This window comes from Pyrgilauda ruficollis, unplaced genomic scaffold, assembly GCF_017590135.1.
Source record: "Pyrgilauda ruficollis isolate IOZ18807 unplaced genomic scaffold, ASM1759013v1 scaffold61, whole genome shotgun sequence".
Taxonomy (NCBI): domain Eukaryota; kingdom Metazoa; phylum Chordata; class Aves; order Passeriformes; family Passeridae; genus Pyrgilauda; species Pyrgilauda ruficollis.
This window is the reverse complement of record NW_024527822.1, coordinates 2122454-2143776: the sequence shown is the minus strand read 5'-3', so window position 1 is coordinate 2143776 and position 21323 is coordinate 2122454. Positions and strand designations below refer to the sequence as shown.

Sequence of the window (21323 nt, the reverse complement as noted above, 5' to 3'; positions counted from 1 at the left end):
GTGTGTGGTGAATTGCAAAAAAATCTGGGGTCAGGACAAGAGAGCAGGAGGCCCAAAACCTTGTGCCACAAGTTGTGTTCATGCCTGCAGAAGGGAAGAACGTTTTTAGCTGACTGCAGCAGACTGACAGTGGCTGGCAAGGGAATGGTGTGGGTGGCTGCATTCCTGTCACTTGCGAGTGACAGGATCCTTGACAAGGATCTTGGCTATCCTGGCAGCGCTGCAGACACAGCTCTGTCACTGTTGTGGACATGCACAAGCACTGGTAGGTGTTTGGACCAGTGGAGCATTGCCTGAGTGTGCTTCACAGCAGGGTGGTGAGCAAATATCCCAGTTCTGATGGCCAGGGGTGCTCAGAATGGGCTGTGTGACTAGTTATGTGTGCCTGCTAGAGAACTACCTCTTTCCTTTATTGATATCTCCTGGAATTTCCTTGTTTTTATTTTCATTTTAAAGTAAAGGGAGAGGGGAATGGTATCATAATGTGCTGCCTGTCTCCTCAGCCTCGACTTGCCTTAGATTCATCCACATGTAGAAGGAGAAATTGAGCCAAAGGCAAGTTCAACATTCATATTTCACACCACTACATGTCCCATCCTGTGAAATTTGCAAATGACATAAAATTTATGAGGGCTAGGCAAGGATGGGGCTGTCGTTCAGAGCAAGCTCAGCAGGCTGGAGGAGAGGGCCATCAGGAAATGTGTGAAATTCAAGAAGGACAAATGCAGAGACCCACACCCAGCTGTCACCTGCCAGCAGAAGCTGAGGGAGCTGGGCTTGTTCAGCTTGGAGCAGGGACAGCTTGGAGACACCTAAATTGTCACACTGCCCTGAAGTCTTTGGGGAACCTCTCAAGAAGTTTTAGCAGGGCTTTTTGCAATGGCATCTGGCAGGTGTGAGAGGAAAGGGCATGAGCTGCAACACTAGAGGTATCAGGAAAGACATCTTCACCATGAGGACGATCAAGTAGAGCAACAAATTGCCCAATGAGTCTGTGAAGTTTTCTGCTTTTTATTTTATTATTCTTTTGAACAGGAGGATGCATGGCCTGGGGATATGGGATGCTAAAGCGCGTGGCATGATTACACCAGGATCAGAGACTCAAGTATCACTAATGATGTGATACTTTTGCCACATCCACAAGAAATGTAAGTGATCATTTCCTAGGGATCCTCAAGGCCAAAAGCTGAATAGGATGAAACTAATGCCAGAGGTGCTCTATAGATCACATAAGTACAAGTCCTCAGGGGTCTGGCATTCCTGTCAGAGGGATATTCTGCATGCATCTATCCCCTAAAAAGCACTTCCAGTGCAGCTGGTGTTTTTATTGGTATGGTACAATTCCCACTTAGGGCCTATGGGACATCACCTGGGGCTCATTTGTTAACAATAGGATTCACTGAATTTCACCTTCAGCTGTCTACAAATTAGACCCCTAGAGCTCAATTTTTCTTTAATAAATGCAGGAATCAATGCCATTTGAGTTGCCCTGGAGTATCCAACATGGCCCAGGTTTAGGAAAGTGAATATAGGCCTTAAAACGGGATTCAGCTCACAGGTTCATTCTTCTAAGCTTAGGGATCCTTAGCTGAGTATCTGGATGCACCAGACTCCTACACTTGTAGTGTTTAGAGCCCTTGAAACGGCCTAGGTGAGCTGGAGGTCATAAATGCCCTATTCATCCTGCATTGTGTCTGCAAGTCCTTGGAATCACAGAATTGTTTTGGTTGGAAAAGACCTTTAAGATCATCGAGTACAGCCATCAACCCACCACTGTCCTTTGCAGGGGCTGCAGTTGAACAGTCAGCAGGGTATCCTTGGGTACTGGGGCACTGCTTGAAGTCTCCACTGAGAAAACTCCCTGTTATCTCTTTCAGTCACTGGAAAGTCAGCAGCACCTCCAGACAGGTCCCTCAATGCCTGGTCTTTAGCACACTGCTTCATGTGGGAAAAATGCAGGAAGCATTTTGTTACCCTGACTAGTGGAGATGGCTACAGGGTAAAGCAGCAGCTCCTGTCTGCCGGGCTGAGGTTCCTGAGCAGATGCATTGGCATCTCAATAATCTCAACAATTGGTATCTCAGAAATTGGTATCTCAACAGCTCTGTGGCCTGTGTCAGACACCTCTGTTGGGATCACCGTGGTGTGAAAGTGCACCTGTGCTGTTGCACTGAACAGTACAGCACCTTCCTCTGTTACTGCTGCTGCAGTGTCAGGTCTGTTTGGTTAAGGTTTCTTCTGATTCCCAAATGACCTCTCTTCTCTCATAGGTCCCAGGTATCCTCAGGTGCCACTGACTCTTCTCAGCTGCCTCCTTCAAAGCCACAGGGCTTGAACACACATGTGCAACAATGAAAGCAGCTGTGTCTGTTCAGAGGAGGATGGTGAATGGAAGGGTATTGTACCTTCACACATGCTCCCTATTGATCTTTAAATAATATATCACATATAAACAAACATTCACTGCCCTGTGCTTCTACCCTAAATTGACAGCTCTGTCTGGGTGAGAAGGCAGGACTCAGCTACAAAAATTTCTTTAGGTGTGTTTATTTTATTGTTGAACTTAGGCTTTTGGAGATGGCAAAACTTCTAGTTATATTGCAGAAAGAGAGGTAATGTCTAAAATTCTCCTCTTTCACACACCTAGATGCCAGAGGAAGGATAAAAGGGTTTCTGGTTTAACTCTGTAAGAGTCTGCTTAGCTACCATTTTGTTAAAGATGTGGTAGCCCCAGGTGGCTGGGGCTGAGAGTAGGACAGAGAGCTCTGATCCATTGACATGGATCCTTAGGCATATTTGAGCACACACCAGCAGAATCCCAGATGGGATGGGAAATGTGACATTCCCATGTACTGATAAAAGACAGGAAGGATGACCCAGCCCATGCTTGGCTAGTTTGACATTAATTTGGCAAAAGAATGGACATATTGATATGGGTCTAAACACATTAAAGATGAGGTAAACAATTAATGCCAATCAACATGTTTTTTAAGGGAGGAAGGGTTGTCAAACTGGATTTCATTCTTTGATGTGATTGTAGGTTTTGGCTGATAAAAGTAATTGCAAAGATGGAATATATTCTGACTTTTGTATGTTTGACAGCACAACAGATTCTGATTTAAAAATTAGCATTCTACCCTATCAATACAAGGCACATAAAATGGATTAAGAATGAGCTGACATGTCAACAAAGAAGCTGTCAAAGGAGACTCGCTGTAGGAGAGTGTTTTTTTTTAGAGGGGGTCTGAATGCTATTGAATATTTTCAATAATGACTTGGAAGTAAATATCAAAACTGCTGATAACATTGGAAACTGTTGGAGGGGACTAGGACTTACACAGAAATGCTCTCAGTGTGGTTGTAAGGAAGCTTTCAAGTGGAAGAACAGGCAAGCAGACCACACACACAGGAACCTGGAGCTCAATGCATCCCAGAGGGACTTCAGCATCCTAAAGTAGCAGCCCCAAATAATTCTGCTAATGTGGTGTTTTGTGGCTTTTGCATGTTATTTTTGGAGGGGCTGATGCTATCCCTGGCTGTGTCATTCAGAGGAGTAGAGTAGGGATGAAATTTTTAATTTCTGCATGTGGAACCACTTGATGTTCAAATGACATATCTGGCTCTGGTAACCCAAATTTAGAAAGAATGTTGAGGAAAAAAGAAAAAGTTGCAGAAATAAAGCACACAAACTATTCAGGAACTAAAAAACCACTATTGTGTGTGGATGCTTCCAGAGCATGATGTATTTGTTTTATGAACAAGAGATGACAAGTAACTTGACACCTGCTTATGGGTGCCTTTGGAGGCAAATGGCAGATGCAGAAGGGCTCTTTAATGTAGCAGAACTGAGCAAATCCAAAACCTACAGAGAAAACATCTGCAGAAGCACGGGCAGGGATTCAGTAGATCACGCACCTCTGGGAAGTGGTGGACTTTTGCCCCAGATCCCAGTACCTTCAGATTAAGACTGAAATATTTTTGTTGTGTATTTGTTGATCACCATGGGGTGAGGGGAGAAGCTGTTGACCTGCATGTGAAAGCTGAGGCTTGCTGGTTTCCTGGTCCCCTCTAGCTCTCGACTGAAAGCCGTGGTGCTGTGAGGCAGACAGTTGAAGGAGCTGATGGACCCACCAGTTTCTTTCCTACAGGGCTTCATCTCTGCTCTTCCTCCTGCCTCTTTTCAAATTCCCTCCCTCCCTCCCTCCCCTCTGTGGTCTCCATCCTGAGGCACTACACAACGCTCAGAGCGAAGTTTCTCAGCTGCTGGTCGGAGGGACAGGAGATAATGCTGAAAATTTTGCCTGGTGAGTTCTCAGGAAAGTTTTCAGAAGGGAAAATGCCAGCAAAACTTTGTGCCAGAAGTCAGCCCACTTTCCAAACTGACACTGTCTCCTTTTGCTGGCAACTCAGGAATTTATGCGTGTCCTGTGAGTGAGATGTCCCCAGAGCAGCCGGGGAGGCTGGGACATCACTCCCTGAAGTGCCGTCTTGAGGAAACAAGTCTCTAAGATTCAAATACTCCTTTGTTTATGAAATAAAGTCCACCAGACCTATTGCCAATTGTTTATGCTAAAGAGCACACTCCCATTAATGCTAATGGTTCTTTGGAGCATAAATCCTTGCTAATTGATATAGGAATGTATCCCAGAAGAGTTTACTTTACTGCTGATTTAGCTGATAGATATAAATGTGTGAGAGGGAAATATTAGCATTCATGTAAAACAATTAGGTTATCAACAGGGGCAAATGATTCAGAAAATGACTGCAACTTTCCAGTTCCCTTTAATGGAAAAAAAAAAAAAAAAGAAAGTCTGCTAATGAGGAAAATCAGAGGGAATACAAATATGAGCTAATAATTGTGATTATTTAATATTTGTGTTACATCAGCAGCCCTTGAAAACCAGGGCAGGGTTCCCACCTGAGCTCTGTGCTGATGTGGGATGGACAGGACCATCCTGCTGCCCACCAAAACAAATCTACCCTGTGACCTCTCTGGTGGAGCAGTGGTTTTGGCTTACAAGGCTGATGCATCTGGCCACTGGATGTTGAGCTCAGTAATGTTTACTAAATATGCATGAATAGAAGGATACAAGCAGCAGATAGATTTCCACAATTTAATTTTTTTTTTCAGATAATATAATGGCATATGAAAAGTGAGGCAGTAATGCAGTTCAAAAGAAAAAAAGAAAGCAACCCCTCTCCCTCCCCTCCCCTCATTCTCCTGGATCTTTCTGCCAAAGGCTGACATTATTGAAAGATTGATAAATACAAGAATTATGGCCATTTCCATAAAAATCAGATTGTTTAAAATCTACAATTTTGTGGCAAATATACAGCCATTGAAGGAATAATTATTTTCAGTGTACTCAACAGTTTTACCTATTCGATTCCCATTTAATTCATGGGTTTTGATGTGAAAATGTTTGGTTTTTTTTTTTTTTTTTAAGAGAAGGCTCAATTCAGGAAACGTACAGTAAGCCATGGATCTTCCCCAAAAAGATGCCTTGACCTCCAGGGTGGAATCTGTGGAATTCTGAGCATATGGGTTTTCATTTTTTAGCTCTAAACCTATCTAGAATCAGGAGGAAAAAAAGTCATATACCAAAAAGTACAGTATTGTATTGTTTTATAGCATTTTCTCATTCACATATTTTAGCCATTTTTTTGATTTTTGTGCAAAACCAAACATGTTTGCTTCTTCAAATAGAGAAAGAGATCAAAATTTCTGCATCTTAGAATCTTTTGCTGCAAGTCACTGAATGGCAAGACTTTTTCTCCCCACAGATTTCAGTAAGCCTAATTTTCAAAGTCTCCATTATTAATGAAATATCAAGTGAATTAGTTAACATTTGCCTAGGCATGGTTAAAGACCATATACCCAGGAAGATTTCATATAACAAAAAGCGCCCAATCCTAGAAACATTTTTTTGTTCCATTTAATGCTCATAAAATTTTACAGACAACAGAATCCTTTCTTAAGCTTTATTTAAGAAATCGAATACTATTATAGTTCAATATATATAAGACACATCCAGTATTGTGTTCCTGATAGCAAGTGCATAGATTTTGTTAAGATATCATTTTTATATTTAAATTTTTTTTTATTTGTTACTCAGTAGCACGTTTCATGATCACACGAAGGGATATTCCCAGTGATTTTACTAAGAGCATGAGAGAAAAAACAGAACACAGCAAAGTAGTGAAACTACAACAGAGATGAGGAACAAAAACGATCAGGCAAACTATCAGTACAGTCGATTCCTGATAAGTGAATAATCTGATTGCTTGGTCACAATGCTTTATTCACTTATCAGGAATGATTCACACTACATTTTGTTAAACTGTTTTCCTTAGCCTAATACCTAAGAGTCACACTGGGCAAAGGCACACACACTCTGGCAGGCTATTCTTTAATCAGCAAGTCTTGTGACAGTTTGGTAATTTCCCATGGCGATACACATATAGCTAACAAAGAGACATTTTGCTAACACTGCAAGGTGCCTTACATAATTGAAATTAAAAGCATGTGTTTAAGCAGGACAAACTGTTCAGCTGCATTGCTTTAAGGAACTCATTTTTCCCCCAATGTTGAAATTAAAAAAAAAAAAAAAAAAGAAAGAAAGAAAACCCTGTATCTTTCAGCCCTGAGTATTTAAAAGAAACCTAACTGCAGTACAAGTCTTTTTTTTTCAGTTGTATTTTTGGAAGAAAAGACCCTTCACAAGCTCTAGTTTCTTTCCTAAGACCAAGTTTGGAGGAAAAAAAGAGAAAAGGAAAAAAAAAACCAACATCCACAGCAAGCTAAAAAACCCCAGAGAGCAATTCTGATTTATCCATCATGCAATTCGACTTACTTAACTGAATCCACTGGTGTCAAAATTATCCAAATCGAGATCATAAACCCTAGAGGTGTCAAAGACCCAGGATATAGTCTGACCATCAGGTTCTGCTTTCCTGCCTGGGCTGTCTGCTACAGGCTCCTGTGGTTTTAGGTTAAACCTAGAGCTGCTTGGAGCCCTGACCCTGCGGGACGGCACTGGAGCTCGCTGGGGGCTCCAGACTCATCACTTGTTTGCTTCTCGTGGAAACAGAAAAGTGAAAAAAAGGAAAAAAAAAAAAATCAGAAAAATAGATCGAGCAGTAACAACCAGGCCAACTCACAAGCCACCAGAAAATTTCAAAAGTCTTCCAAACGCAGGAACCAACGTTGCTGCTGAGACCACACGGATACACCCAGTGCGCCAGGACCTTGTTGGACGGAATTGATGGGGCTGTGTGTGTGTGTGAGCCAAAGCCAGAGCGCCAGAAAGACCAGGGGAGAGGAGACAAGAGGGAGGAGTGTCGTTTGGGTCTCATAAGAGCACTTTTAAGTGGTCTTCGATTCCTGAGCATCACAGAAAGTGGGACAAAGGAAAGGGATGGGGGCGTATGGCTTGAATTCCAGAGAGCACTCACCAGTGCTTCTCTCTCCTCCTTGGGTTTGGTTTGGTTGGTTTTGTTTTTTTTTTTTTTTTTTTCCCCCCCCTCTCCAAATTGTAAGGTTTGTATCTGCGATCAGAGGAGAGAAGAGATTTTCTGTAAACCAGAACAACATAGATTTTTCTTTTGCAGCTTTTATTTCATCGTGGTAGACACCGGTTGGGGAAGAGCAGAGAGAATCTTGTGAGGAGGAAAAAATTATAGGAAAGGAAAGAATAAAAAAGCTAAGAGCCGAGTGTAAAAAATAATGAGAAAAAAAAGTGCCATGGTATTTCTTTAGTCCCTTTTGAGATTTGTGTAATACTATCAGCCAATGCTGAGAATGATCTGCTTTGTAAGCCCACAGCAAGAATATCACCCATTGGAACAGGGGATCTGTTTTCCATAATTTATTTCTCCTTTTCTTTTAAATTTTATTTTTTTTTCCTTCCACTGGCTTTAGTAGAAAGTCTTCCTGTGCTCACTTGGATTTTGTTATATTTTTTAAAGTATTATATGTACAACTGCACATAACAAGCTTGATCACCTGGTAAGATTTTGCAGGCTCTCCCAGCCCTACTTAAGACATGATTAGTTTCTAGGGAGAGTTTGACTAACGCCATATGCCATCAGATTACTGTGCAGTTTGGAAAAAATCCCAAGGCTATATCCTCCTTTTCTTGAATGTTTCATATGCTTCTGCAATGTAGTGGCAGAGTATTATTTTTTTTTTTAACAACTAGGAAGAAATGATCTCCATAATCCACATTTTCCAGACTGACTGAAATGCCACAGCAAAAAAAAAAAAAAAAAAAAAAATCTTTTCAGGTGTCTTCTGTGTGTTTGTGTGCAGAAGGTTTTGCAGTTTGAAGGCTAACAAAAGCTACCTTCAATAGGACTTTGCAGGAAACTCATTTAAAATGCTTCCTGCTCCAAGAGATTATCCAAGTGATAAGGCATGACTAGGGGGAGGAAAAGAGAAAAAAAAAAATCAAAGAAACCAGAACATGTCTAAAATGTACAAATCCTCTTTTGCCCCCCAATCAGCTATTCACTTAGGTGGAATCGACTGTATCTTTTGTACACAACCAACAAATAGAGAAAAAAAAAAAAAAAAAAACAGGCACGTGAAACAGTGAGGTGTGCAGATGTATTACCAACACAGAATGACCACCAACAATACAACACACAAAGTAGAGAGACAAGTATTAGGAAAATGGTTTAATATTGGAGACAGAAGCAAAAAACTGCATCACACAATAACATACGTTACAAAAATAAGTCTGACTGTTTCAACTACACGGTTATGTTCACAATGAGGACAGAAGAATCAGAAAAAACTCTGATCTAAACAGCAAAAAAGCAAACCCCTAACGTTTTAACTAATACATTTATCCACGCAAAGTGACCGAGTACTCCTAATTCTAATTACCTTATTGTGTAACTGCACGATACAGAATAAAAAGTGAAACTTACCGCTTTTGTTAAGACAAAATTCTAAACACTAGATATAAGCAAAGGGAAAAAAAGAAATCAAGCCAAAGTTTTGAATTCTCGAAACAAAACCAACTCTCTTTCTACCGTCCAGAAATCAAACTTGAAAATCAGTCATGATCGAGGGGGCCCACGAGAGTAAGCCACAAAAATTTCCATTTGTTTTTTAATCTCCAGTATAAAAAGTTCCACTGGTACAAAATGCATAAGTACAATCAAGTTGTAGAAATAGGAAAGCCTGCTTTTTTTTTTTTTTTGCCTTTTTTTTTGTTCTTTTTTTTTTTTTGGCTCAAATTCCATCAAACAACAAAATCCAAATGCATCAATAAAACAGAAACAATACTCAAATGGTCTTACAGTTTCCACTAGATTGCATTAACTTTGGCTTTTCTCAGACAATACTTAAAAACTAGTTTGTAATTCTAAACAAAATGATAGTATTATTAATCTACAAACAACAATTCCCACAGCACGAAAAAAACACAAATACATAGGTTTGTTTTTTTTTTTCTTTTTGTATGACATTATCCAAAAAGGTAATGAAACTACAGGATATTTTTTTCCTTTTGTTAATTAGCACTTAAGATAATAAAAACAGAAACAGTAAAATGATTCCAGAGTAGCACAAGCCAAGGAACTGTAACCCCTATGGTGAAAGAAAGATGAACTTGTTACTCCTTTGAGGACTGCCATTTCATTGCAATTAGCTAATTTGTTTGATAAAACAACTAGTCTAGTCTTTTGATTAGAATTTTGTAAAGCAATTTCCCTTGTTTTACTTCCTCTCTTATTAGGCCCTTGCACCCTTGCAGCTTTTTCCTTTCATTATTTTGAAAGAGAACTGGTAGATAATTTGCTTCCCAGGAGGTGTATGTTTGGGTTTTTGGTTTTGTATTTGAATTTTATTTTTTACTTTTGAATTTTTAATTTTTTTTTTTTTTCAGAGATGGACACTTTTCTAAGCAATGACTCATCTCAGTTGCCTGGAAGTACAGAAACATTCCTTGTCTCCCACTGCTAAGCCAATGTCCTGTGGAGTAATTCAGGGCAGTCTGGTGCCGAGTTACACTGCCCAAGGACCAGAGGCATCACCGCTCTAACCGGACTGGCAAACCCACAGGACACACCAGGGCATCTACAAAAGCTTTGGAAATTTAGACGGTGGGTACAATGAGAAAAATTAGTGAAACAGTCTCTAAACAGTCCAAATGATGATCTCATATTATATATATATATATATGTACATATATATAATATAACGTACGTGAGATGATACTTTGAATACGCACAATTGCTGCAAGTAGTACAAAATAGCCCTCAAAGGGTGTAGGAAGGCCCCAGCAGTAGTAAAAACGTGAGAAAAGTATAGATCATTTATTTATAAGTGCATGTGCTATAAGAAGGAAACTTTTTTTGCATCACTAGAGGCTAGTCCTTTCCATCCCAGGGCTCTACATAAAGAAGCATTTAAGTTGGGGATGAGAGACAAGAGTGCACCAGCTGATGTTGCTCATATAGGGCTTCGTTTTTAATTTTAGGTGGCTTCAGATATAACCAGATAGAACTAGGAGGTGGAAGAAGTTATGGCACTTTATGACCTGTAGCAGGTACTGCTGCTCACACACATTGGATTGGCAATGAATTTGCTGAACCGGTGGCAAAGAACCGAATTTGGTTGTTGGTCACTGTTTGTGCGGTAGGAACGCAACCCAATCAGACTTACAAGGCAGTGAAAAGGGCTACCAGCATCTCTTTTCTGGCTCCTTACAAAGAGCTTCCTCCAGCAAACACCCACATCAGTCACACAGATATTCCCATGGACCACGGGCACGAGTAAAGTTACTCCTCTCTTTACGAGTGTCTGCAGGAGTAAGCCAATATATTGCCGTGACAAATAATGGCAAATAACACCAAACATTACAGTGTATGTAAACTTTATCCATAAAAAGTAGTTTAACTGCAGTGCACACTGAATTTTCACCCAGGAAGATCTAGTGCATCTGATTTAGGCAAAAGTTCATTTATTTAAATTACAAAAATATTATTATTCTTTTTTTTTTTTTTTAATTCCTCAAGGTTTTCAAATGGTGGATTGACCGCTCCTGGTTGGGAGTGGCTCACACAATAGATAATTAAAGAATTGTTTTCTTTTTCTTTTATTTTATTAATACTGAATAGCATATTCCAGCAGCATATTAAAAGCTCTTTAAGAAAAGACAAAATCCCCAAAATCTAAAAAGGAAAACCACAAGTTAATTACTGTTTTAAATAATTTTAGTTATAGATACAGAAGAAATTTAGACAGCAGTAAAATATTTTTGTCCTTCAGATCTGCCCTGTGCATTGTTCTGATTTCAACCATGTATTAAATAAACCACAAAAAACTAAGTATATATATATTTATAGATATAGATATATATATAAAAATAAACAGCAAAATGGTGAATGTATAAAAGGTATTAACACTCAAGACAGCTCTGGGTGGAAAGGGTTAAAAGTTCAAAACTTTCTCACCTTAGAGGTTTCCATACAATATGAAGAAAATACATAGTGAGGTTTGCTTTCACAGCATTGATGTGTGCAGAGTGGTTAAAAAAGTGAAACATGGGCACTTATACAATGTTTTACAAAAAACATCAAAGAGAAATAACAAACAATAACAATTTCAGGCAACAAGACCACAGGATAGCAAGTTAACAAACTTTTTAACCTCTTTTTTTCTTTAAATATTAGGGATTTATACAAAACACATAATAAAATACCCATGTTATCAAATTACTTCACACAAGAAACACACTGAAGCTCTAGGAAGAAAGTACCTTTGGAATTTGGCACTATAGTTTCACTGATTTTTTTTTTTCTTTAAAAGAAAAACTGATCACATTTTGCTGAACACAAACACACCTAAATTGTTCACAATAAAAAAATGACATCAATGCGTCACAAGCCAACACAAACTTATTCTGGAATATTTTTTCATTTTCACATGAAATTATTTTTTTTTAAGCAAACAACTTTTTTTTTGTGTTTTTTTTTTGAATCTTCTTTTTGTTCTTGTTGTTCAAGTAAACCAATTTTAAACTTGTCTTTTTATAAACATAGAACACTTAAGACCATAAGACTCATGATGAAACCACAACTTAATTCACAGAAGCACCAACGTAACACATTTTACAGTAACCTTTCTTCTGTACATTGAAACAGTATAAAATATAGGTAATTTCATGTGCATTAAACCATGGATTGTCTAACTGTGAGTCAGTTCAGCAAAAGGTGACACAAGTAGGTAGCATTTGCCCTAAAACAGGGTAAATATTTTCTTATACTAATCTACAAAAAGTGGTTCTATATATATACTTTAATGAGAAAGTGAGCCACCTAAAATGGCCTTATCAAAAAACTTTACACTGCCTGAAAAATGTAAAAACTATTACAGACCTCTAGAGACTTAAAATCAGACAGTTTTATTTCTCAAACTGTTTTGGAAGTAGTCTGTTAGAAACCAACATTCTGTGCCTCTGGACACATATTGCTATTGTCACCAGTGACCAGGCAGAATGCCAATCCCTGTATAATACTTTCAAGTCTGTTTTTTTTTTTATTTTTTTTTTTACGAAATGAAAAAAAAAAAAAAAAACCAAAAAATAAACCAAAAAAAAACCCAAAAAAAAAAAAAAAAAAAAAAAACCAAAAACCCAAACAAAATTAAACAAAAACTCCAAGGAAAGAAGAAAACCAGAAACCAAAACTGAACAAAAGATAAAGGAAAGAAAGAAAAAACATTTTGCCACAGGTTGTTTTTAAATCCTATCATTAATTTATCTAATAATAAATTTCAGTCTTGCATGAATGCAGCAATGTTTTTTCACATTGACTTCCCAGAATTCATAGCTAGATGAGGTCACATGCAAATTTCAAAGGTCAAACTAGGTCAGTAGGAGAACCAAATATGATGTGAGGTCAGAAAGACATCAGAAACAATGACGGGACGATGAAACTTTTTTTTTTTTGAGACGCCACAGGGACATGCTAGGCAAACGATGGGCTAACGGGCATGGAGATGTCTAGGGAAAAAACAAGGAAGAGGAAAAAAAGTTACACAGAATCTATGCAGCACAAACAAAATCACTTTTATGGGTGCAGGAGAAAACTAATGCAAATCTTTTATCAGTAGAGCCTACAAGCTGTTCACATAATTTGCATTAACTTACAATACTTGTCAACAAGAACACAATGGAACCCCAAACGAATCCATCTGAAAGGAGTCAGAGAGAATGGATTCCTCTTTGGGGAGAAAAGAGAGGAAAGAACCAGTTTCTACAAATGTAACAGAAAGGTACAGGGAGAGGGGTGGGGGAAAGGGTCACACAACTGAACTTTAAACTAGGTAATGGAAACTACGAACAAAATAACCAGACAAATACAAACAAGAGGATAAAAGCATGAACTGCAAAGGGTGGAGGGTTCAACAGTGAAAAAGCGCCCATTCTTGGCACAATTACTCTAGAGACTACTTCAAAGGATCTAGCTAGCATAGAGAGCTGCTCTTTAGGTATCCAATAAGTTAACAATAGGCAATAAATAAATTCCATTATTTCTGAGGCAGTAAAAATTTTGTATAAAAATAGAAATGCTTTTTACAAATAAAATTTACAGGCCTGTGGCTTTCTTTTTTTTTTATTATTATTAAATTTATCTCTCAAGAAACATCAAGTATTGTCACTCATTTTATTTTATTTTTTTTATTTTAAACCCTGTAGCTTTAGAAACAGATCTCTAAATCTTTTTTACATTAATCCTTTCCAAAAAAACAAGAACTTAAAAAAAAATGAAATATAAAGACGACCAGTGTAAAATCAGACTAATATATAACAATACGTTGATTTGAACTGAAAAAAAAATCAGATCTTCTCAAAAAACAAGTTGATGTAGTGGAAAGACTTATTTCAATTTTTGTTGCAAAATAAGTGCTTCAACTGGCATGAGGCCATTTGTTTAACCTATAAACTGCTGGTGCCACCCTGGTAAAATACGATCCATCCATAGAAAACAACTTTTATTGTGTGCTAATGGCACCAGGGTTCACAGAGTTAAATTGCACATTTTTTTGTGTCTGTGTGTGTGTGCTGTTTGGAATTTCAAGACGTTTATTTTTGTTTTGAAAAGGAGATAAATTATGCTGCAAAACAAAATACAGTAACACAACTCAGTAATTACTTGGCAAGGAAATGGGAGCCAAGTGCAGTAAGGACAAGTGGGGAGATGGAAGTGGTAACTGTAAAAATAACTGTCCCTTGGTGAAGGTTGGCTCTATGTTCTTTCTTAACCCCCCTGCAGAGGACAGGTTTGCTCATGGGACTTACCCTAAGAAAGCTAAAATAAGAGCAGTAAGCATCTGGGGTTAAGATCAGTAAGGTTTGCTGTCATTTTTGGAGCGTTTCAGCTGAACCTTCAAGCGTTTCATGCCAATCTGAAAGCCGTTCATAGCCTGGATAGCAGCTTGTGCAGAGACCGGATTGTCATAGCTAACAAAACCTGCGGGACACAGAACACAGGTGGGAGAGAAAGTCAGTTCTAGGTTAGAACAAATGTCAGAAGGCATTTTGTTAGAATTTCATGACTGCTATTTATTTGACACATCCACATGGCTTTCAATTAGTTCTTTGATCACATTTCATCTCCTGTTCCTTTCCCGTTTCCTTTTGCCTTCCTCTTTACCTACATAATATTTCTTTACTAGCTGGGATGCAGTTGGCCAATTTTGGTGCAATGCAGTTTCCATTTTGTTATTTATATACCTACCTTAGAGACTGAAGATATTTATTACTGTAACGCTTTTCAGTGTAGTATCTACATACCTCCCAGACTATTAGGAAGTGCTATTTAGGCCAGTCTGCAAAAGGGAAGCTGAAACAGCAAGCCTGGTTCCAGAATCAACCCCCAAACTGCCTAAAACCACTGGCACACCTGGGTGTGAGTTCATGTGTGCTGTGGAGAGCTCATCTCCTTGGGCTCAGCTAGGACAGTTGCAGTATTAATATTTTGTAATTTTACAGCTCCTTCCAGTTCAGGATCTCAGGGTACCTTAATGTTAGTTAATTTAGTCTCTTGGTCCCCAAAGGGATATGCAAATATCAGAATTAAGCAGCATCATAAAGACAATGGTAGGGTTTGATGAGAACTCCAAGATCTGCTCCTCACATGTGAGCACTAACTAGGAGGATAATGCTTGCTTGGGTAATTCAGAATGGCTGGCCTGGCTCAGATTTCTTTTCCCTGGGAGACTGAAAATGTTCTGTTCATAATATATTCAAATCTCCCTGATTCTGGAAGCTCAAAGTTCATTTTCATATCTGGGCCTCCCACTTGTAATTGCAAAGCTCACCTAACTGCTGCTCTGCCTCAGCTTGGGCTAATTATTACTGCACTCAGCCTGCTGCTATGCATCTGCTTTGACATGCTCCCTCTTCTTTCCACTTGGATTTGCCTTAACATATATCCCTCACTCTCATAAAGTAGGGATGCCACACACTTTGTCTTCAGTCCTAATACATGGGCTTCTCAGTGCCTCTCTTTCCTCAACCAGCTTCATTCATTTGTGCTTAGTGTCTGTGTACTTCTTGGATTCATAACCTCTTTTTACTTTAACCTATCCTTTTTATGGCTCTTGCACTGCTGCTGTCTTCCAGTTGCAGAGTCAGAATGCTGTTATACTTTCCCCACTGCATAAAATCTTCCCCCCTTCTCAAGGTATCCTTGTTCAGCTGTTCTTCTTCATAGATCATCCTGTGGCTTCACCTTAAATCAGCTTCACCAAACTATTTAACTTAAGACTCTTGTCTGACAGCTCAGGCTATCTTCTGTTCCTTCCACTCAAAACCACCTCTCTGCAGACCTTCTCCTGGCCAAAGCCAATATGCTTTATCCATATTGTCCTGTGGTTCATTATCTGTTACTTCCTTAAGGGATAATAAATGTTCTTCCATACCTTCCTTGGTTTTAGTAAATCTTGCCACCTCCTCACTTTCTCCCTGAAATCACTTCCTCTTAAATTTATTCATTATTTTAGCTCTACATCTTCCATCAGCTCTAGGATTGCCTCAGGGATAGCAAAGGGAACTAGCACGAGTTGGGAGGCAGCTGTAGCACTGTCCAGGCAGATGCTCCACAGCTCAGGTGTAGCTACTCCTACCTACCTTGACAATTCAGCATTTCCCTCTACAGCTTTCCTGACCTTCACTTTATTCTCTTAAGTGCATATTACTGCTATGAACTTATCATCACTGTAGTTCCTCTCCTTCATACCTAGTTTTATCCACCTGGAAAGTAAGCAAGTGATCTAAACTAGTCACTTGGCATCTGTGGATGGTGAATGAAGAGAAGGAAGCACACTGCTGGCATCAGCCCCTATCATTCAATTCTTATTTGGATTCACAATTTGTCTCTATACAGAATGCAATACCTGCATTAGCTTGTTACGCTCTCATCTTCTTCCTTATTGAGAACCTTCATTTATAAAGCTTACTGAGGAATCTAGAATTCCTTCCCTTTATTTGTATTTTTCTGATTGCACCCATTCATCATTTTTGTCTGAATTTTAAACCACAGGTTATATGTAGTCAGAATGACATTTCTTATTAATTCTCAAAGTCCCTGTCATGACAATTCTGATTTTTGTTTTAGGTCTTTGGGTAGCTCTATAATCAGGATAAATAATTTTCACCATTCAAGTAGCAATTTTGCTATAAGGCTGACTGCATTTCTGCCTTGATGTAACTGAGTTCCCCCTCCTCTGCCTTACTTACATATCTCATTTTTCTTATTGTAACATTTATGAAAGGCTTTGTCTGCTGAATCCCTTTGTCTGAAACCCTTTGTCTGCTGAATCAAGTAAAGCCTGTGGAGCCTGTGAGAACTCATGGAAGAGCACTTCCAGGTGTAAACACACTGTCCTGTCATCCTCTTCACCATTTAATCCTTTGAGCATTCATTTTGGATTGGACAAGAAAAGAAAATATGCCTAAGTCCTTTTTCTACACAGAAAAGAAATTTTTCATTTTGTGAAGAAGTTTTACATAAAGATTCATCACTGTCTATCACTCACTCAGAATGAACCTTCCCATTTCTGCCAGACAGACTTGGACAATCTTCACACCTTTTAGATGTCCAACCTGCTCTTATCTGTAATTTGACTTCCTCCTTATTTGGGCAGGAGATTGGAAACTCCAGAGTAGGAAGCCCTAAGGATATGCAAATTATTACAATTACAATTACTATTTCTAGGAGCAAAATGATCAAACCAAACCAACAAATAAAAAACCCAAACCGAAACTGTACCAAACATAATGACCATTAATGATTCAGCAGAGAAATGGTTTATTCAGCAGCACTATTGTCATAGTTTTGGGTGGGAGGACAGAAAAAAAAAAAAAAAAGCTTTTTGAAACACAAATATAGGACCAAAACAAAAAATAGACAATTCTTGCTAATAAAGCTGAGGAGGTGCATGATGACTATGCCACTACATTAAGCTAGCAGGACTAATTCTGACTTTGCCTGTGATTTGCAGCACCACCAAGTAGTCACCCACTGAATAGGAAAACTCAGCTTCATCTGCCACTTCTGTTTTTTGTTTCTAAAGCAGAGCTCCCTCCCTGGTGGCAGAGTATCTGGGAAGGAAGACTGAGAAATGGAAATATCAGTGAAAGCTGCCTAAAACCAAAGAGACAGAGGATTCCTCCATCTGTTGGGTGTTGACACCTCCATTTTCCCTTAAAGAAGATAACTTTGGTGCATCACTAAGTTAGACAATTGTGTCCCACAAATCCAGGAAAATGTGTAAGAAGCTAATCAAAGAGTAAAAGAAAATGCACAAAAAGCAAGCGTGGGAAACGATCTGATGAACTGAGCCACCTGCCCAAACTGATTTACATTCTTTCAGCAGTCACCACAATTGCTGCATTTTGATTAACATAGCTTGATTTGTCTTTTCATCAAGATTCCTGGAGACCTCAACAACGATTTTGTAACCCCCAACATACTAACAGAACTGGCTCCAGATCAATGGGGAGTCCATTTCAATTCCACTTTTCAAATTTGCAAGAGCCTCAGGGATTGCTTTAACCCACTGCAGACACAGGCTGGACTATACTGGTCTAGATATGAATATTTTTTTATAAAGCCTAAACAGGTGAATGCTTCAAAAATGAACTGAAAGACTGTGGGAAAATGCAGAAAGAATGTCACACTCTTTTTGTGAACTTTTCAAGTATACTGTCCATTCCTTTTTGTCACATATACAGGTGCATTCCTTTACTCTGGGAAAGAATTGCCACTTTAAAGAAAATTCCAGTGTTTTATATCAACACTTACAAAACTCATATTTAAGAGATTCCTTCCTCCTCCTAAATCTTCACTGTGTCTTGTGTAAGACCATAATTATTAGCTCTAAAAGTTTACCCCACACTGACATTCGCTGCTCCACTCCATCAAAGCACTGAACTGGTGCATCTCTGCTATTCCAAAGACATCAGGCCTCCTAATCAACCCTAAAACTATTTTTATACCAACACATCATCTCCTCCTCTGCTGTGATCTAATTTTCTGACAGCTCAAACTATTCTCTGGGAAACTTGACACTGATCTTGTGAGGCTCTCTTCATTCCTGCCCTAAGGTAAGGGAGATGCCACCTTCCATAACACACTGGAACCCACCCACACCAGCTAGAGCTGCATAGCTAGACATCAGCTGTCTGCAGAATATTCTGAACTACATGTACACACCATTCACTAATTGCAAAATCTTGTGCTTAATTCAGAAGAAAGAAATTCCTGTAATGTAGAAGCAATGGGTTAAACATAGAGCTTTTTTAAGTGGCTCAGCTATACAATAGAGAATAATTAGGTATCCATAATAAGGCAATTTAATAGTATACTAAATGACATTCCCCCACATAGGGTGTAATTAGTTTCATGTACTTGACACATTCATGCGAGATGTCAGACTGGAAGATTATTATTGTTTTTTTTCATATCCAATTTTTAGTTAGAAGTAGTTTGTCTTTGCATCTTCCTACTCATTTGAGGATTAACAGTCTATTATTTTTGGAATGATTTTCCAGTATGACATTTCTCACATTGCTGTTAATTTTCTTTCCTGGCCCCTTTTCAGTATAGTGCATGTGGTTTTTACTGTTGGATTTATTAAATTTGACATACCAAAGCACTTGCTCAAATTGGTCTGTTTGTCAATGAAGACTTTAGCAGAGATAACATTTCCAAAAGGCATGAACATCTGCAGAATGTCCTGGTCTCCAAACTCCTGGGGGAGGTGGTAAATAAAGAGGTTTGCCCCTTCTGGACCTTTAGGAAAATAAAATAAATAAAAAAAGAAAAGAAGTATGAAAACAGCTATTACAAGTGCTACATTTAATCTGTTTTTCCATAATACTTACTGAAGCTGATGGTCAGAAAGCATTTCACTTTCTAACTCTGAAGGAACAAAAGCAAGTGGATCATCAAAAGAGCACAGCTGAAATGCAGCTCTTGAGAGCATCCCATCTTGAAAAGTGTTTACTTTGAAAAGTGTTTATTTCATAACTCTACTACAGAAGTAGTTAAATTCATCCTCTTTCTTCAATTTACGTGAGTGTCTTTCAGTATAATTAAGGTTAGGAAAACAGGTACAGAATGTATTGGCTCTCAAAATGCCCCAAGAACTGTACAAGGAGTCCTCTGCTGCTTCCTACACCTGCATGGGTTTGTCAGTTTAATTCCAGTTGCAGGAACTCATGGAAATGGAAGCAGGTGAGCTCAGATTTGAGTACCACAGATTTAAACTCAAAGGGCAAGAAAATGGTGCAGATAGGAATAAAAATAGTAAGGAGAAGCACACCTTGTGACTTAAAAGTCAGTGAGAAAAAGACATCTAGAATTAAATTTGTACTGACTCATTTAAAAATGAGTTGGTTTTTTTCTTTTTTTTTTAAATATAAATCCCCCATACAAAGATCTGTCTCCTGGAAGAAGCTTTGTAAAGCAAGTCTTTTAAAGAAGTTCTAAATTAAGTAGTTGGGTTGCAAAATTAAGTGGCTTTAGCCTTAGTTCAGTTTGCAAACAAAAAACCAAAGGTGCTTTGAATACTTTCCTTACAGACAAGATTTGAGATATGTATTATTTAAGGTGTAGGTTAAAACATTAATCTTAATACTGATAGGTTGTTTTTTTCCCCTAGCTCAATGGTAACACACTGGAAATGAGCAATGGATGCCAGGAAGAGTGTGATACATGATGGAGCCAGATGTGGCCTCCATGCAGGCTCCAGCAGCTTAAGTGGTACACAAAGGGAACAAACATTTCTGCTAAAACCACACCTAGAATAGCCTGATTACATATTCCCTTGCTTAATGGAACCTAAATGTGCCTCAGATGTGATGTTCTTGGTTTTCTGGAGAGGAAGAGGAAAGTGCCCATGAGATTTACGGAGTTCCTTCTGCAACAGAGCCACAGAGCCTCACCTCTCCCACACAGAATCAGGCTGGCTGCTCTCTCTCAGCCTGAAGGAAAAGGTAGCAAAGCTTGCCCAAAGGGAGATAAATGAATTAGATTTAAAAAAAAATTCTGGGGAGGCAGGAAAAAACAAGTTGAAATAAACTTGTCACTTGGAACTTTTTCTTGTCACAAGTAAACTATCGTTCCCAGCAAATAATGTTCTTTAAAATAGTAGGGAAAAAAAATTGCTAAATGATTTTAAGAGCATATGCACGAGGCAGTTCACTGTGCTTCAGTATTTAATATTTATACAGCATTTTTGTCTGGTACTTGTTTATCCTCAACCACTCCAGACTCTTCCATCAGAAATCATGGTAAGAGACAAAACATTGTTGTCAGTATTCAGTAGTGGAATTCACTCACTTGAACTTAACCACTTACTAACAGGCGCAAGGTATATAACAAAACCACTGTGTTTTAAAAAGGATGCTTGCAATTCATAAAAATAAAAAATAGGCCTAAAATTGATTTGAATATTTCTGAACAGACAAAAATTAAAATAGCTAGGAAAAAAAAAAATCAAGCTTTCCTTGACTATGTATCTTGCAATGACACCAAATAAACAATTTTTTTCTGGTGTCAGATAGTCTATTGTCACTGACCAAAGGGCCTGAGGTGAAAGATGAATGCAGAAAAAAAATTATGGAAAAAAAGATTTAAAAATCGCCTTTCATTTTAAATAATTCAAATTTTTAGAAGCAAATGAAGGAAAGACTTGAGAGAAAATATACATTTTAACTCCAGTGTCCCTATACAATAACCAGCTGGGGGAATGCCAAATTTGTCTTCCTAGGAAACGCATCCCATAACAGTACAAAATA

General features: G+C 38.5%; 1 protein-coding gene across 9 annotated transcripts in view; it reads right to left on the bottom strand.

Annotated features, from left to right (window-relative positions):
• Window positions 1-5918: 5918 nt before the first annotated feature.
• CELF2 (CUGBP Elav-like family member 2) overlaps window positions 5919-21323 on the bottom strand; it is a 376204-nt gene continuing 360799 nt past the window's right edge. For all 9 annotated transcript variants that reach the window (XM_041483783.1, XM_041483782.1, XM_041483785.1 and 6 more), the window contains 3 exons: window positions 19171-19314; window positions 14316-14487; window positions 5919-13016 (listed from right to left, as the gene is read on the bottom strand). In XM_041483783.1, the coding sequence (XP_041339717.1) occupies window positions 14360-14487; window positions 19171-19314 (272 nt within the window). In that variant the 3' untranslated portion in view covers window positions 5919-13016; window positions 14316-14359. The remainder of the gene's footprint in view (window positions 13017-14315; window positions 14488-19170; window positions 19315-21323) is intronic.